Raw genomic sequence first — 19,174 nt, forward strand, 5'->3', positions numbered from 1 at the left:
AAATAGTTAAGACCTGGTCAGTACCCCCCGTTGTGGACCCGCCAGTATCCAGGCTGGCTAAACACACGGTTATGTCCGTTTCAGACAGCGCGTCTCTCAAGGACTAGTCCGACTGCGCAGTTGATGCGGCTGTCAAGTCTATTTTCCAGGCTTCAGGCTCCTCTCTTCCACCCCTATTTGCCTTGACATGGGTCGCGAGAGCTATGGGTGTGTGGAGTAAGAACCTACGCAGGATGCTTCGCTCTTGTAATATTCCTCCGGAGGCTTTTGAGATCCTTGATTTGATCTCCCTAGCCTCTAATTATTTTCTTCACGGCTCCCTAGATGCAGCTAGTTTGTCGGCCCTAACGGCAGCCAATGCTGTTTTTGCCCGCAGAGTCCTGTGGCTAAAGATATGGAACGCAGACAGTGCCTCCAAGAAATCCCTGTCCACACTCCCCTTCCATGGTCTTCGCCTGTTTGGAGAATCCCTGGACAAACTCGTATCTGAAACGACGGGTGGAGAAAGTAGCATTCTACCACAAAAGCGGCCTGTATCCAGGAATTTAAAAAAATCTTCTTAGTGCAGGCAGTCCTTTCGGCCCGTCTCCCAAAAACCTTCAGTACAAGGATCGTCCTAACGCTCAGATCGAGGATCCGGCCCCTCAAGAGGCTCTTCTTGGCGTTCCCACTCCAAACAACCTAAACCTAAGGAACCTCGCTCTGCACAGGCCCCCTCAGCATGACTCCAGGTATCCCTCAGATCCGACTCCTGTTGGAGAGCGGCTTCTGCTTTTTCGGGATATCTGGCTAGACCACACTCGCGATGCTTGGGTTCGAGAAATCGTCACTTCAGGTTACACTATTGATTTCCATTCCCTGCTGGCCAGCAGGTTTCTGCGTTCTCGTCTCCCAAAGTACGAAACGCAAAGCCAGGCCTTATTTCAGGCCATAGCCTCGTTACAAAAAGCAAACGTTATCATTCCAGTGCCCCTGGAACAGCGCGGCAAAGGTTTCTATTAAAACCTTTTTGTTGTTCCCAAACAAGATGGCTCTGGCCGCCCTATCCTGGATCTCAAAAGACTGAACAGATCCGTACGCATTCGGACCTTCCGAATGGAGTAATTGAGAGCAGTACTAGCCGCCATGGAACCGGAAGAATTCCTAGCCTCCATAGATGTTCAAGATGCTTATTTACACATTCCCATATGTGTATCCCATCAACGGTTCCTTCGTTTTGCCGTAGGACACCGTCATTACCAATTCAGGGTCCTCCCCTTTGGACTAGCCACTGCGCCTCGGGTCTTCACAAAGGTTATGGCGGCCGTCATGTCCATTTTGCACCCCAGAGGCGTTCTGGTCGTTCCCTATTTGGACGACCTACTTGTCAAGGGGAGCTCTCCTCAAGTTTGCTCAGAAAGCGTGCAGATATGCTTAGACATGCTGTCAAGGCTAGGGTGGCTTATCAACTTCAACAGGTCATCCCTCATTCCTCGTCAGCGCATCACCTTTTTAGGTATGCTGATAGATACTGCTCAGTCCCGGGTTTTTCTTCCAGAAGACAAGAGGTCTTCCCTCATCTGGGCCGCCCAATCCCTCCGCTCCCGCCGTCAAACATCCCTTCGGAATGGGATGAGAGTGTTAGGCAAGATGGTGGCAGTCATGGAAGCCGTGTCCTTTGCCCAATTTCATCAACTGGATCTTTTATCCTTCTGGAACAAGAATCCAGCTTCTCTAGACCGGTCAGTCCGCTTATCTCGGACTGCGCTCCACTCCCTCGTCTGGTGGATTCAAGTCTCATCCCTATCTCAAGGGAAGTCCTTCAGTCCTGTCCACTGGCAAGTAGTCACGACAGATGGCAGCCTCATAGGCTGGGGAGCGGTGTTTCTCCACCACACTGTTCACGGACGCTGGTCTCCCTCCCTTCACATGAACGTTCTAGAGATCAGAGCCATATTTTTGGCCCTTCAGAACTTTCAGCCCTTGCTATTGGGTCTCCCTGTTCGGATCCAGCCAGACAATGCCACGGCTGTGGCTTACATCAACCGTCAGGGAGGAACTCGCAGCAGGGCAGCGATGAAAGAAGTATCCAGGATTCTTCTTTGGGCAGAGATGCACATTCCCATTATTTCAGCTGTCCATATTCCGGGAGTAGACAACTGGGCCGCAGACTTTCTCAGCAGACAGGGTCTAGCGGCAGGGGAATGGTCCCTCCACGACGAAGTGTTCCATCAGATCACTCTTCGTTGCGGACTCCCAGATGTGGACCTCATGGCGTCTCAGATGAGCGCCAAGGTACATCCCTTCATATCCCGGTCGAGAGACCCGCTAGCGCTCGGCTCCGACGCTCTAGTCTTCCCGTGGTCGCAGTTTCGCCTGCCCTACATCTTCCCTCCGTTTCCTCTCGTTCCGAGAGTAATCAAGAAAATCAAGGCGGAGGGAATTCCCGTGATCCTCGTGGCCCCGGACTGGCCCAGGAGAGCCTGGTACCCAGAGCTTCTCCCAACTTCTCAGCGACACTCCCTGGCGTCTGCCCGACTGCCCGGATCTTCTGTCGCAAGGTCCAATATTCCACCAGAATACAGCACAGCTGCATTTGACGGCGTGGTGCTTGAATCCTTGATTCTAGCCAAGTCAGTTCCTTCTTCTAAGGTAGTTCATACCATGCTTAATGCTCGGAAGCCCTCCTCCGTCAGTATCTATCACAGGACCTGGAAGACCTATCTTTCCTGGTGTGACCGTTTTCACCGGTCGCCCCTTGTTTTTTCAATCCCTGATGTGCTTTCCTTTCTGCAAGACAGTCTGGACTCGGGACTAGCCCTCAGTACCCTTAAAGGTCAAGTTTCTGCCTTGTCAATTTTTTTCCAGAAGCAGCTGGCTTCTCGCCCTCAGGTCCGTACCTTTCTTCAAGGGGTAGCGCATTTGGTCCTTCCTTATCGCCACCCCTTAGATCCCTGGGATCTGAATCTGGTTCTCGGAGCTCTTCAGCTTCCTCCTTTCGAACCTTTAAGAGAAATCTCTCTTCAACGTCTCTCTTGGAAGGTTGCCTTTTTAGTCGCCATTACCTCTATCAGACGAGTGTCCGAACTGGCGGCCCTTTCCTGTCGCTCACCTTACCTGATATTCCATCACGATAAGGTGGTCCTTCGGCCTTCCACCGCCTTTCTTCCGGAGGTCGTATCGTCTTTCCACTTGAACGAAGACATTGTGTTGCCATCATTCTGTCCGGCCATGGCCCACTCCTTTTGAAAAAGCCCTTCACACTCTAGATCTTGTTAGGGCTCTGCGGATCTACATCTCCAGAACAGCACCGTTGCGCAAGTCCGATGCCCTCTTCGTCCTCTCAGAAGGACACAAAAAGGGCAACCAGGCTTCTAAATCCACGATTTCTCGATGGATCAGGACTGCCATCTGTGAGGCATACAAAGCACGAGGTTCTGTTCCCCCTCAATCTGTGCGGGCCCACTCTACGCGAGCAGTGGGTGCTTCCTGGGCTATCCGCCATCAGGCTTCGGCGGCTCAACTTTGCAAGGCCGCTACCTGGTCCAGTGTGCACACGTTTACAAAATTCTACAGAGTGCATACGCATGCCTCCGTGTATGCTGCTCTTGGAAGACAAGTCCTTCAGGCGGCAGTGGCTCATTTATAAGTGGCCACTGCTCGGTTTCTTGACAGTGTTGATATATGTTCACTGCAGTCGTTGGTCAGCTCTTAGTTTGATGTTATACACTGTTAATAGTTCAGTTCCCACCCAGGGACTGCTTTGGGACGTCCCACTGTCTGTGTCCCCCAATGAAAAGGCGAGAAAGGAAATGACATTTTTGTGTACTCACCGTAAAATTTCTTTCTTGGAGCCTTTCATTGGGGGACACAGCTCCCACCCTTGTGGTTTTGGTTGTCCTTCTACTGCTTTACACCAAACTGAGCTAGTTTCCTGTCTAGCTAGGGTATATGCTGTGGGGGGAGGAGCTAACACTTTTTCAATCTAGTGTCACGCCTCCCTGGAGACATCATAATACCCACTGTCTGTGTGCCGCAATGAAAGGCTCCAAGGAAGACATTTTGCGGTGAGTACACAAAAATGTCATTTTTGCAGGACAAGTTGTAGTTTTGAAAGGCAAAATTGGTAACACGAGTCTTCAAATCAGTACGATGATGGTGATAGCGGGATTTTTGTGCTTGAGCTGCAGGCTTTACCAGTTCCGCTTTGGAGCACAAATGTAACTTTTTGATCTATGTAATTTAATATACGAAGCAAGGGCAGCAACTGAGAACTGTCAGCTCTGGTGGGTTGTTTTTGTTGGTTTTTTTTTGGTGATTTTTTTTTTTTTTTACATTTTGTTAGATCGGAATTTTATGGACTTGGTAACACCAAATATGTTCACACTTTATTTTATTTTTTTTTGGATGGGGGGATGGTATGTACAGAAAAACTTCTGATTGATGTTCTAAGAAGCCCAGTCTGGCTGAGCTTCACATCCGCACCAAGATGGCATTGGTCTGGCCCCCAACTGCCATGGCACTACATTGACACCTCATGATTTCCCAGAGCTGTCGGGCGCCTGATAAGATGCTTCACCCAGCAGCGATCGGAAACTCTTCCTATCTGGGAAAAAAGGGAGACAGCGCGTCACTGATCTGAGTGCAGTATGATTTATGATAAGACTAATTGATGTCAATTGCACTCACCCCTTGGTAAATGCATGTAGGCATATAATATGCAGTGTGATATTCCCAGAGATGATGCTCACAGGGGTATTGCTGTGATGATTATCCAAGCAAAGATGAATACAGGCTAAGAGGCAATGGTAGATGGAGGGTGCAAAAAACCCCAATGTGGCGCTCTCACATGGATTTCCAGGACAGCAGAGGAACACTCGTAGATGTATATTTATTCATAAAACACAACGCGTTTCGACTACTGTATATTCTCATGTACACACACATATATACCAGCAGCGATCAGAGCCAGTTCCAGTAGCTGCTGTCAGAGGCAGATGCTGACTGTATAAAACAGCCAATGCCTGTCTTGTGTGGTGCGCACTCCGGTCGTGAGCCCGCACCCTTTACCTGTTGTATGCTGAAGACTTTCACCGTGGAGTTCACCTTTTGCAATTCAGGGGGCAAAATCTGCAACAATTCTATAATCAGCATTTCTACAAGAAATCCTGAACAGGTTGGTGATGTGTTTTTGTTTTTTTTTTGTCAACTGCAGCTTTGCCACAATACAAAATATACATTTGGGTGTATCTTTGTTAGAAAACGCCTTAATGTTAGACCTGTTCCATGATGTATCTGCACACTGTACTTTTCTAGATGTGTGTGAATGTGTATATATAATATATATTTGCTCCTGTCGTCTTGTTCGCAGGGATTTAATTTTTATTTGGAGTAAACTGCAACTGAAAGTAAACCCATCCAAGCAAGTGTTTGTGGAGCAATGCTACAACATGCTGAGGATTGCTGCCAACGTGAAGGCGATATTCCCTTTCATGAAGACCATCAGAGAGGAGGTAACTGTGTGATGGGGATGAATGTGACTGGCTAAGGCTAAGTTCACACTTCCGTTGTTTTGCATCAGTCACATGCGTCGCTTGACACATGTGACTGATGCGCTGTACAACGGATGACAAAGAACAGAATTCTTTGTCGGATTCCGTTGTGTGCAGGGGCGGAGTTCGGGGGGCGGACTTTGGGGTGGGTGGAGCCGAGCGGGGCCGTGGCATTGAGTACGTCAGTGCCGCGGGGACTGCAGGACAGGTGAGTGTGAGTGTAAGTATGAGAGTGTGTGTGTATATACATGCTGAGTGCGGGAGGGGGCGGAGCCGAGCGGTGAAGTGTCGGGCTCCGTGCACAGCCAGGGTAAATATCGGGTATAAGCAAAGCACTTTCCTTGGTTACCCGATATTTATTTTGGTTACCAGCATACACCGCTTAGCGCGGGCTCCCTGCACCCGTAACCAGTGTAAATACCGGGTAACTAACCAAAGCGCGTTGCTTAGTAACCCGATGTTTATCCTGGTTACCTGTGCGGGGAGCCAGAGAGCGCATGCGCAGCGAAATCCAACGGATTCCACTGCACAAAAAACGTTACATGCTGCGTTGCTCCCGCCCAGCGGTCAGTCAAAAAACGACTATATCTAGATAAGGTATGCACACAAGTGACTATGCAAGGGGAATACATGTAATAGCAGAAACTGCTGTGTGAATACTGACATGAAAAATTCAATAGCTATATGTAAGAATGAAATGTGAAAAATGGAACCTGCATTACTGCCATGAATATATGAATAAAGAGAAATTTAGCTACTGAATTGATCAATGCAATAGAGCCCCAACACTACGCCAAACTGCATGAGAGGACACACACAAGCTAGGGACCCCAACGTAGAGAAATACTTTGGCGTAGTGTTGGGGCTCTATTGCATTGATCAATTCAGTAGCTAAATTTCTCTTTATTCATATATTCATGGCAGTAATGCAGGTTCCATTTTTCACATTTCATTCTTACATATAGCTATTGAATTTTTCATGTCAGTATTCACACAGCAGTTTCTGCTATTACATGTATTCCCCTTGCATAGTCACTGGTGTGCATACCTTATCTCCATATAGTGATGTTTTTTTAGGTTTTTGCACCCAGTTCAGACATAGAATGGAGTTCCAAACGTTATTCCTTATTAGTCAAAAAACGACTGACCGCGACGCAGTGGATGCAACGCAGCATGATCAGTCACAATCTGTCGCCAATAGAAGTCTATGGGGAAAAACTGATACCGTAATTCCTCATGGCGACTGATTGTGACTGATGCAAAACAACGGAAGTGTGAACTTAGCCTTAGGCCTAACACATCAGTTTTTTGCCATCAGTCACAATCCGTCAAATTTAGAAAAAAACGGATCCAGTGCTGGATCTGTTTTTTTCTCATTGACTTGTATTAGCGACGGCTTGCGCCCGATGGCCTCATATTACATCCGTTGTACGATGGATCCGTAAAATGTGTGCCCGTCGGACGGAGCCGACATCCACAGTAAAGTTTTGTTTTTTTTGTTTTTTTTTTGTTTTTTTTTTTGTGTGGGTCGAAAAAAGACAGTGACGGATCCGTCACCGTCCGTCGTTTGGTGTAATGGAGGCCTATGGGCGCAAGATCCGTCATAATCCGTCAAATAACGGAATCCGGCGACGGATCCATTTTTTTTCCTCTCCCAGGGATCTGTTGCATCAGTCACAAATTGGATTGTGACTGATGGGAAAAAAACTGTGTGAAAGAGGCCTTAGGCTATGTTCACATTTCCGTTTTTGGGGGGTTTTTTTGCATCAGTCACCTGCGTTGCTTAACTCTTATGACTGATGCGTTGTACAACGGGTGATAAGAAATGGAATTTCTTGTCATGAGAAAGCGGATTCCGTTGAGAGAGAGAACGATCAGCTGATCGCAAGGAAAAGCTGGCCGATCAGCTGATCGCTCTCAAAAGCCCGCCGCCGGGAGATCAGCTGATCGTTCTCAAAAGCCGATCAGCTGATCTCTCTGAAAAGTCGGCTGCCGGGTGATCATCCCATCCCAGTTTAAAACCTGCGGGGGGGGGGGGGGGTAGTTTGGGGGATTGGAGAGAGAGTGACTGATTTTACATGTTTTCGGCCGTTCTGCTGGACATGCTGGACATAGTCAGTAAAACGTGACATATTCCGGAACTGGAATCCGTTACTTGACGCAGGATAACGGAGTCCTGCACCATAGACTTACATTATGCCTCCTGACTGATTCCAACGGAATCCTGTGGGGTGCGTTTTTTTGCCGCAACAAAAAATGTTATATGCCGCGTCCCTTCCGCCCGACGGTCAGTCAGTAAACGACTGATGTGCTGAACGGCGGATGCAACGCAGGGTCATCAGTTACAATCCAAGTCTATGGGTAACAACGGAATCCGCCAAACGGATTGCGTTGTTTATCAGAGCGGCAGATTGTGACTGATCCTACACAACGGAAATGTGAGCATAGCCTTATATGTAGAAATGTGCAGAAACCAATACTTCATCAATGCCTGTTCACACAGCGCCGGACCAGGACATTACCGCAAATGTTACTTATTTGATCGCGTTCTGGTTTTATTTTTCGCTCTCACTGGACCCTTCTGTAGTATCTCTTTTGGCCTTTTGTCTGAAGTTCATCCTCCTGGACATGTCTGACTCTCTCCTTTCTGTTTGCAGATTGGTGAAGGAGCTGTGCAGTTGTCTGTTGAGCTTTGCGGCTGTGCGTTACAGTTGGACCTTAAGGACGACCCCGAGACAAAATCATTAATTTATAAAACCATAGCCTACCTGTTACCCACTGACCTGGAGATTTGCAGGATCTGCGCACTGTCTGTATTCTTCCTGGAGCAGAGCGTAGAATCGTACCGAGTTGTTGAGCGCTTGTACAGATACTCTGACGAGGATTACAATGAGTTTACCAGCTATGTCGAGAATCGGGTGCGCTTCGAACTACTTCCAATACTAAAAAGGGGATTATTATTTGATCCTGAATTTTGGAATTTCTCCATGATCCAAACAAACTGCTCTGCTCTGCTGGGCGACGAATCCGTGCTGACTTTATCCATCCCTGACCCGCTGGATAATGTTGTTGAACAGCAAAGCTTGCCCGCGGAAACTGCTGTAGTGCCATTACTCAATGGAGAACTGAAGCACAGTGATAGCAGACTCAGGCAACGAACCCCATCAGATCCCAGTAAAAACCATACAGTGGTCAGCCCCTTGAAGATGGACACCATCACACCCAGGCATCTTTGTGTTTTGTGCAATAGACAATTTTTGGGCGGTCACATATTTCGACATGCACAGACTCATCATAAAGGATATTGGTTTTCATGCGTCATGTGCGCCCGCAAGTTCAGAAGTAAAATCTCCATGCTTAGGCATCTGAAACATCACCTAAAGAAATTGCAGCGGAGTACGGCAGAGAATTCTCCGGACACCTCGTCGGACTCTTTGCATGCGTATACTAAGGAGGTGAATTCTTCAGAAGAGTCATCTTCATCCTCGGAGACTGCAAATTCGAACCAGAACTTGCTGGACAATGATCCTGCCGTTCCTGGGGAAAACCACACGGTCGACCGTAACGGAGAAGATGTCAATCACTCCACAACTACACAGACTTCATTCTCAACAGACATAAGCAATTCGGATGACCTGGGTGCACTGGGTGACACAGAAGACTGCTCCGACCTGAGTCCCAACGTTAAATTAAATGGCTCTTTATATTCCAAAAACGACCCCGTTGTCAAGCGTGAGGTTGATTACAGCTGCCCTGCTCAGGGCTGTCACCGGGTATTCCAAAAGATAAGGGCCTTGAATAAGCATGCCCGAAACGCGCACCCGTCTGACTTGAAGGTACAGCAGCACATCATGACTTGGAATAAAGGAAAGTGCCGCTTCTGCCAGAGAAAATTTGCAAATTGCACACACTTCATCGACCATTTAAAGCTGCACTACTACCCCAACGTCTACTTCTGCCAGCAGTCACATTGCAATATGCGATACAAGGCCTCCTCTCAACTTGCTGAACATCAGCAAAGCCATGAGACCCTCGAATTCCAGTGCCGTTTCGGGAAATGTGTCGAAATTTTTAGTGAACTTTCTACCCTTCACGAACACGAAGCTCAGCACTATGAACAACATCCATTAGACAGTAGCGCTTCTTTACAGAACGTGGAATCTGTAGAAAGTGTCCCTGTTCCTTTACAAAATGTGAAGCCTGTAGAATCCGTTCTGGTGCCAGAAGAGGACGTTGAAAGCCTAGACCAACAAATGGTCAAATGTAGTAAAAAAGTAAAAGCTGCCCCGGAAGAGGAGGCGCAAGACCTGCCCATTCCTATTTGGAAGTCAAGAAAGGATATAGCGGAACCAAAGACTTATAAACAAGCGGAGAAGAAACTGAACGGGGATGTGCTTTTACCTGATCAGGTCTTACAGACTAGTCCGGATCCAATTCATGAAGCCCCAGAGACTGCTGCTGAGGAGCAAAGCCTCAATGGACACATTGCTCCGGAGCCGAGCCTTGCGGTAGAAACATCGGCAACTGTAGATGATACAGAAACGGATCAAATCAACCCACCCACCTCCGATACAGCACAGGAGGCTCCACCAACAGAAGCGGCTGAAAATGTACAGACGGTTAAGCCAAACCAGGCCGCTTTCACCACCACGCAACGCTCCGTGGCCGTGCAACCTTTTCGGAGGCCATTGCCGCCCAGTTATCTAGCAGAACAGTACATAAGTATGCCAAAACGCAGGAAAAATGACCAGGAACGTACTTCTGAAAATCATAAAGTAGCAAAAGCTGGTAAAGTGGAGACATTTAGATGTGGGACGTGCCTAACCAATTACTGTAGCAACGAAGCACTTGAGAAGCATCTAGCACAAAAGAAGTGTCAGCTCTTCTTTGGTTTTGACTCAGATGATGAAAGTAAGTAATTCAAGGTAGTGCGAGAAAAACAATCTTCAGACATGGAAATATTTGAATTATGTTTTGTTTTTCATTGTGTCCTAAATTTATTTATTTATTAATAATAATAATAATAATAATAATATTATTATTATTACAGCATTAATTCCATAGCGCTTTACAAGTGAAAAGGGTATACTTAATAAAAGCAAATACAATAATCACGAATAATACAAAACTGGTATAGGACGACAGAGGACCCTGCCCGCGAGGGCTCACAGTCTACAGGGAATGGGTGAGGATACAATAGGTGAAGACAGAGCTGGTTGCGCAGTAGTGTACTGGACTGAAGGCTACTGTAGGTTGTAGGCTTGTCGGAAGAGGTGAGTCTTCAGGTTCCTTTTGAAGCTTTCCACAGTAGGCGAAAGTCTGATATGTTGGGGTAGAGCGTTCCAGAGTATGGGGGAGGCACAGGAGAAATCTTGTATGCAATTGTGGGAAGAAGAGATAAGAGCGGAGTAGAGAAGGAGATTGTGAGGATCAAATGTTACGTGCAGGTAGGTACCGGGAGACTAGGTCACAGATGTATGGCTTTGTAGGTCATGGTTAGGGTTTTGACCCGCAGTCTGTGGGCAATGGGAATCCAGTGAAGGGCTTGGCAGAGAGGAAAGGCTGGGGAATAGCGAGGGGAGAGGTCGATTAATTGGGCTGCAAAGTTTAGGGTAGGTTAGAGGGGTGCAAGAGTATTGGAAGGGAAGCCAGAGAGCAGGAGGTTGCTGTAGTCAAATGCAGAGCATCTGCAAAACTGATACAAATTAGTCAGATCTCCTGCACCGGGTCCTGATTTATTTCACGACTGCCTTCTCGAAGTGTTAGGTATCATACATGTATGTGTTGGAGCCATGATTTTCCATAGATGGCATACGTACCGATTACCGTATTTTTCGGACTATAATACGCACCGGACTATAAGACGCACCCTGGTTTTAGAGGAGGAAAATAGGAAAATAAAATTTTAAGCAAAAAATGTGATCATGACACACTGTCATGGGGCGAGGATCTGCTGCTGACACTGTTATGGGGGTAATGTCCCCAAATTCTCTACTAAGGTGCCGCATCCTGGTAATGATCCTCCCTGCCTGGTATATACAGTATATGTCCCTCATCCGCTATACACCGTAATCCTGCCATATGGCCGCATCCTGCTATATACTGGCATGTGGCCGCATCCTGCTATATAACCCATCATGGCATATGGCACCATCCGGCTCATAATATGCCCCCATCCGGCTCATAATATGCCCCCATCCGGCTCATAATATGCCCCCATCCGGCTCATAATATGCCCCCATCTGGCTCATCATATGCCCCCATCTGGCTCATCATATGCCCCCATCTGGCTCATCATATGCCCCCATCCGGCTCATCATATGCCCCCATCCGGCTCATCATATGCCCCCATCCTGCTCATCATATGCCCCCATCCGGCTCATCATATGCCCCCATCCGGCTCATAATATGCCCCCATCCGGCTCATCATATGCCCCCATCCGGCTCATAATATGCCCCCATCCGGCTCATAATATGCCCCCATCCGGCTCATAATATGCCCCCATCCTGCTCATAATATGCCCCCATCCTGCTCATAATATGCCCCCATCCTGCTCATAATATGCCCCCATCCTGCTCATAATATGCCCCCATCCTGCTCATAATATGCCCCCATCCTGCTCATAATATGCCCCCATCCTGCTCATAATATGCCCCCATCCTGCTCATAATATGCCCCCATCCGGCTCATAATATGCCCCCATCCGGCTCATAATATGCCCCCATCCGGCTCATCATATGCCCCCATCCGGCTCATCATATGCCCCCATCCGGCTCATCATATGCCCCCATCCGGCTCATCATATGCCCCCATCCGGCTCATCATATGCCCCCATCCGGCTCATCATATGCCCCCATCCGGCTCATCATATGCCCCCATCCGGCTCATCATATGCCCCCATCCGGCTCATCATATGCCCCCATCCGGCTCATCATATGCCCCCATCCGGCTCATCATATGCCCCCATCCGGCTCATCATATGCCCCCATCCGGCTCATCATATGCCCCCATCCGGCTCATCATATGCCCCCATCCGGCTCATCATATGCCCCCATCCGGCTCATCATATGCCCCCATCCGGCTCATCATATGCCCCCATCCGGCTCATCATATGCCCCCATCCGGCTCATCATATGCCCCCATCCGGCTCATAATATGCCCCCATCCGGCTCATAATATGCCCCCATCCGGCTCATAATATGCCCCCATCCGGCTCATAATATGCCCCCATCCGGCTCATAATATGCCCCCATCCGGCTCATAATATGCCCCCATCCGGCTCATAATATGCCCCCATCCGGCTCATAATATGCCCCCATCCGGCTCATAATATGCCCCCATCCGGCTCATCATATGCCCCCATCCGGCTCATCATATGCCCCCATCCGGCTCATCATATGCCCCCATCCGGCTCATAATATGCCCCCATCCGGCTCATAATATGCCCCCATCCGGCTCATAATATGCCCCCATCCGGCTCATAATATGCCCCCATCCGGCTCATAATATGCCCCCATCCGGCTCATAATATGCCCCCATCCGGCTCATAATATGCCCCCATCCGGCTCATAATATGCCCCCATCCGGCTCATAATATGCCCCCATCCGGCTCATAATATGCCCCCATCCGGCTCATAATATGCCCCCATCCGGCTCATCATATGCCCCCATCCGGCTCATCATATGCCCCCATCCGGCTCATCATATGCCCCCATCCGGCTCATCATATGCCCCCATCCGGCTCATCATATGCCCCCATCCGGCTCATCATATGCCCCCATCCGGCTCATCATATGCCCCCATCCGGCTCATCATATGCCCCCATCCGGCTCATCATATGCCCCCATCCGGCTCATCATATGCCCCCATCCGGCTCATCATATGCCCCCATCCGGCTCATCATATGCCCCCATCCGGCTCATCATATGCCCCCATCCGGCTCATCATATGCCCCCATCCGGCTCATAATATGCCCCCATCCGGCTCATAATATGCCCCCATCCTGCTCATAATATGCCCCCATCCTGCTCATAATATGCCCCCATCCTGCTCATAATATGCCCCCATCCGGCTCATAATATGCCCCCATCCGGCTCATAATATGCCCCCATCCGGCTCATAATATGCCCCCATCCTGGTGTATGGCCGCATCCTGTGGCACATAAAAAAAATAAACGTTCATACTCACCTCACTTTACCTCACTCCCTGCAGCATCGCTCGTCCTTCCGTCTGTGTCAGCGGCAGCGCCGCTGATTGGAGCCGTCCCCATTACCCTGCTGGATCGCGATCATCTCCTGTGTCTGTGCCAGTGTCCCGGCCGCTGCGTGTGGACACGTGCGCACAGCGATGACGTCATCGCTGTGCGCGCCGCTAGTCTCCACTCAGCTGCCGGCACAAACACAGGAGATGATCGCGATCCAGCAGGGTAATGGGGACGGCTCCAATCAGCGGCGCTGCCGCTGACACAGACGGAAGGACGAGCGATGCTTCAGGGAACAGTGAGTACTGTACACTCACTGATTCACTGCTCCCCGCGCTGATGATGACGCGCGGGGATCAGTGAATACAGCCGCACATGATCACTCCAGGCCGTAGTTGCCAGGGGTGATCATGCGAGCCGGCTGTTTATCCCCCGCCCATCATCCCGCCCACCTGTCAGCGCCGGCTTCAGCGCTGAGGGATGATGGGCAGGGGATGGGCGTGCATATTAAATGAGCGGGTCCATGTGGTCACGGCAGGCTGCTACAGCCTGCTCGTGCCCCCGATGACCCGCTCCACCGCAGCACCTCATTCCCCGCAGCCACATTCAGACCATAAGACGCACCCCCCACTTTCCCCCAACATTTGGGGGAAAAAAAGTGCGTCTTATGGTCCGAAAAATACGGTATATGTCACAGACGGGTTACCTTTTTGTTGGAATCACAGATCAAAATCACTTACATTCTATGGGTCCATTACAATCACAGACTGTACATGGATGTCATTCATGTGCTGTTTCTAAAGCGGGCTTTACACGCTGCAATATCGTTAGTGAATTATCGTCGGGGTCACGGTGTTTGTGACGCACATCTGGCGTCATTAACGATATCGCAGTGTGTGACACTTATGTGCGACCTTAAACGATCACAAAAGTGGTCAAAATCGTTTGCCGCGGAGAGATCGTCCTGAAACAAAAAATCGTTTTCTGTTTATTAGCGATGTTGTTCGTCGTTCCTGTGGCACCATACATCGCTGTGTGTGACACCGCAGGAGCGACGAACATCTCCTTACCTGCCTCCACCGGCAATGCGGAAGGAAGGAGGTGGGCGGGATGTTACGTCCCGCTCATCTCCGCCCCTCCGCTTCTATTGGACGCCTGCCGTGTGACGTTGCTGTGACGCTGCATGAACCGCCCCCTTAGAAATGAGGCGGTTCGTTTCCAGAGCGACGTCGCAGTGCAGGTAATTGCGTATGACGCTGCTGTAGCGATAATCTTCGCTACGGCAGCTATCACACTATCGCACGTACGACCGGGGCAGGTGCTGTCGCAGCGTGTAAAGCCCGCTTTACATTACCATGGGTAGGAGAAACTTTGCAACTTATTTTTTTTGCATTTGGGAAATTACTGAAGGTTAAAGGGGTATTCCCATCTCCAAGATCCTATCCCAATATGTAGTAGATGTAATAATAATGATATTAGCAAATACCTCCAATTACAAATGTAGTATAGTTCTTCTGTTCACTGCCGCTTGCCTCCTGTTAAGGTATTCATGGTTATGACTATGCATATAGTCACAGTAAGTTACCAGTGGTCATAACCGAGGATATCTATGGTCCTACAATGCCCTGCACATGAGGTAAGTGACACTGCTAATCAGAACCATACTACATTTCTAATTGGAGGTATTTCCTAATATTTTTTCTTCATCGTTCCTTATGGGAGACCCAGACCACGGGTGTATAGCTTCTGCCTCCGGAGGACACACAAAGTACTACACTCAAACGTGTAGCTCCTCCCTCCTAGCATATACACCCCCTGGTGGCCAGTCCTAGCCAGTTTCAATGCTTTGTGTTCAGGAGGTACACACACACATGCATTCTCTGATTTTTGATTTTTGATTTTTTTTGGATTTCAAAGATTTGGAAGAAAAGCGGGTCCAATCTGGACTCCCGGCATGTCCCTTCTCACCCCACTGTTTCGGCGGTGCTGTTAAGGTTGACTTTACAAGGCTGGAGCCTTCACATGCCGCGCTCCTTCACCACCCCCTGGAGCTCTGGCTTGAAGTGGGAGCCAACACGGTTCTCACTGCTTTGCAGGAGACCGGTCGCAGCCCTGTTCAGGATCCTGCCGGACGGAGCGTTTATACCCCCCCCCCCCCCAAGGGACATGGCCCTGCGTCTCAAAAGCTAAGTATTGAGACGTCTTTACCACAGAAAGTGGTCTTTCCAGGGGTCCCTTGTACTTCATTTATTGGGGGGAGTGTGTTATATGTTTGTGGTAACATTTCCGGCTGGTTCTCCAGTTTTCACTGGAGAACCGCGCCGATGGTGCCTGCACGCTGGCCGCACGTTTAAATCTAGGCCCCGGCTTCGCCTGAGGCCTAGTTTCGGTTTCACTGCCCCTGCATATTAGTTATGCAGAGGGACAGTGTGGCTCCGCCCAGCGGCTGTGCTGCACAGGGAACGGATACTCCTCACTGAGGAGAGATTCCCTCCCCTGTCTACATCATTTGCCCGCTCTCAGAGTAGGCCCCGCCCCCTCTCCTCGCTCCGGTCGCCATTTTTTCAGCGTTCTCACTGTCTGTATAGGCACAGAGATCCCACATTGTGACAAATGGGGGCCTGGGCTGGGGGACTGGAGAGCACAGAAATGTATGTAAAACGGTCTGGCAGCCACAACCTCCAGTTGTGCAGCTGCTTATGTTCTCTGTTTATTTACTCTGTTGGGGGTCATTCTGGAGATGCATTCCCTCACAGAGCCCCCACTTCTGCAGCATGTCTCACATCAGAGCAAGGCTGCAAGACTGTTCTTAATATGCACTGCATGTAGACTGTACTGAGCACATAAACACAGTGATCCCTCAGCCTGGAGGCTCATCAGTGGTCCCTCCAGCTGCTCCGGTGGTGCTGAGCATGCATTAGCCCCCTTTAGGGTGCTTCTGCTGCTACGGCTTGCTCAGCAAGCTCTCAGAGGACTCTTCCTCTGGTCTCAGTCCCCGTCCTCCTAAAATGGAGATGCAGGGTCCCCTGTCCTCCCGGTCCCGCAGCTATGATTTACGAGCTGTCTCACGGGACAAGGAGGATGTTTTTTCTGGGGGCTCGGACGCTACTTAATGTGCCATTGATCTGTCCAAAGGTGATGGAGATGCTAATGATTTGATTGCGTCCATTATATTTGTACTGGACCTCAATCCGCCTGTATCAGGGGTGTATCCCCCTCTGGCCGAAAGGCATCAGTATACCTTACGGAGAACAAGGAGTGTGTTCCTTAACCACTCCAGTTTTCCGCCCACTGGACCATGCCCAGAGCCTGTCCTGACAGACGCTCCCAAAGCGTGTTTCTGATGACTTTTCTCCCTTCCACCACAGGAGGTCAAGGAGTGGGCTCATTCACCAAGGGTGGTCCCTCCGGTGTCTAGTATTTCAGCCCGGATAGTTGTATCAGTGGCTGACAGCAGGGTGCGGAGTGCAGGCAATAAAAAACCCACTGAACCGGGGGGACCAGAGAAGCACAACACATATATGCTCCTCTCTACACACCAAGTGTGCCCACCGCACCCCCCTATCCCACTGTACATTAATTCTGTACTGGAATCCGCCAGTATCAGAAGAACAACACTCTCTGGCAAAAAGGCACCAGTTTACCTTGCCTAAGAGAACAATGAGTGTGTTCCTTAACCACTCCAGTTTTCAGGCCACTGTAACCGAGCCCAGGGTCTGCTCTGGCAAACGCTTCCAAAAGCGTGGTTCTGATGGCAGTTTTCCCTTTCCACCAGAGGTGGTCAAGGAGCTGGCTCATTCACTTATGGCTTTGCTGTCCGCCAGGTTGTCCTTCTGGCCAAATCTGTATGGAGGCGGCAAGGGCCTCGTTCTCCCCAGCTCTTGCAGCAGTGCGGTTTTTAAAGCCATCTCTGCTTCTCTGGAGGAGATGCATTCCCTCACAGGGACTCTTTGCCCGAAATGGTTGCCTTAACTTCCAGACTTCAGTCTTTTCATCCTATGCCATGTCTGCCATGCTGGAGACTCTCACCGCTCTGCGGTGGCCTCGGCTAATTTCCTCGCTATCCGCAAGCTCTTGTGGCTTCGGAACTGGACGGCGGATGCTTCTAAAGAAGATCCTTGCTGGGCTCCCTTTTGATGGGACCAGTCTATTCGGGAACAACTGGATGAAATTATTAAGGAAGCTCTTGGCGGGAAGATTTCTTCCATGCCACAAACCTAAACCGGACACGAATCAGTCGAGGTTTCGTTCTTTTCGTTCCTCCATCTGATCGTTCTCTAAGCCCTCGGCCTCGTCCACTGGCTCAGCCAAGCGGGGTGGTGGCTCCAAATGGCGCACGAGAAGACCGCAGGAGATGCTGCCACTAAGTCAGCCTCCTCCTGGCTATCTGGCCACGCCAGCAACGTCCTTGGTCGGTGGCAGGCTCTCCCACTTGGCGACGTATGGTCTTAACACGTCTCCGATCAGTGGGTGCGAGATACCATCTCCCACGGCTACAGGATAGAATTCTATCCAGCCCGCCAAACAGATTTTTTCTGCAACTCCCCCCTGCTCCAAGGCCGCGCCTTCTCACAGGCTGTGGCATTCTTGCAGGCCACTGGAGTAATTGTACCGGTTCCCGACTGGGAACGGTTCTGAGATTTCTGCTTAAATCTATTCCTAGTACCCGAAGAGGGCGATGCCTTCCGACCTGGATCTCAAGCTTCTCAAGCATGTTCAGGTGCGGCATTGTCGCATGGAGTCTCTGCGATCAATCAATGACCCAAGGAGATTCCTTAGCATCCATCGACATCAGAGATGCCTATCTGCATGTGCCAATCGCAGTTTCACACCAGCTTTGGCTACGTTTTGCATTCAGAGTGGTCCAATTCGTGGCTCCTCCCTTGGGGGTAGCCACGGTCCCTCGAGTATTCTCAAGGGCGGGGCAGCTGTGATTGCGGTCCTGCACCTCTAGGGTTTGGCAGTGATCCTTTTGTCCTGGACAGCCTTCTAGTCTGGGCTTCATCCAGTGCAAACTGTTAGCGGAGTGCCTCGCTCACTTTCGCCACTCTAACAATTCGGGTGGTTTGTCATTCTGCCAAGCCCACTCTGACTTCGACCCTGAAGTTCATATTCCCAGGGACGCAATTCGAGACTCTGTCGACACTTGTGAAGCTGCCTTTAGTCAAACAGCAGTACCCCCGCTGGCGGTCGACGGCGGTCGACGTCGGTCCATCAGGCACCCAATGCAGGTGCTGGATCAGATGGTGGTGTCAATGGAAGCGTTTCCCTTGCCCAGTTCCATCTGCGTCCTCTGCGGCTGGATATTTTCCGCTGTTGGAACAAGCGGACTTCCTCCTTCCACGGGGTGGTGGCTTCGCCACAGACCAGGGGCTCTTTTCAGTGGTGGCTTCGGCCCCTCTATCTCAGGGACGCTCCTTCCTGGCTCCGTCCCGGGTGAT

The 19,174-nt window shown here is 50.0% G+C and overlaps 1 protein-coding gene across 1 annotated transcript in view; it reads left to right on the forward strand.

Annotated features, from left to right (window-relative positions):
• Nucleotides 1–19,174, forward strand: part of ZNF654 (zinc finger protein 654) — a 78,438-nt gene that overhangs the window by 37,011 nt on the left and 22,253 nt on the right. The window contains exons 7-8 of the mRNA XM_075333087.1: nucleotides 5,351–5,492; nucleotides 8,189–10,442. Of these exons, the coding sequence (XP_075189202.1) occupies nucleotides 5,351–5,492; nucleotides 8,189–10,442 (2,396 nt within the window). The remainder of the gene's footprint in view (nucleotides 1–5,350; nucleotides 5,493–8,188; nucleotides 10,443–19,174) is intronic.

Source organism: Anomaloglossus baeobatrachus, chromosome 2 (genome assembly GCF_048569485.1).
Source record: "Anomaloglossus baeobatrachus isolate aAnoBae1 chromosome 2, aAnoBae1.hap1, whole genome shotgun sequence".
In the NCBI taxonomy this organism is placed as follows: domain Eukaryota; kingdom Metazoa; phylum Chordata; class Amphibia; order Anura; family Aromobatidae; genus Anomaloglossus; species Anomaloglossus baeobatrachus.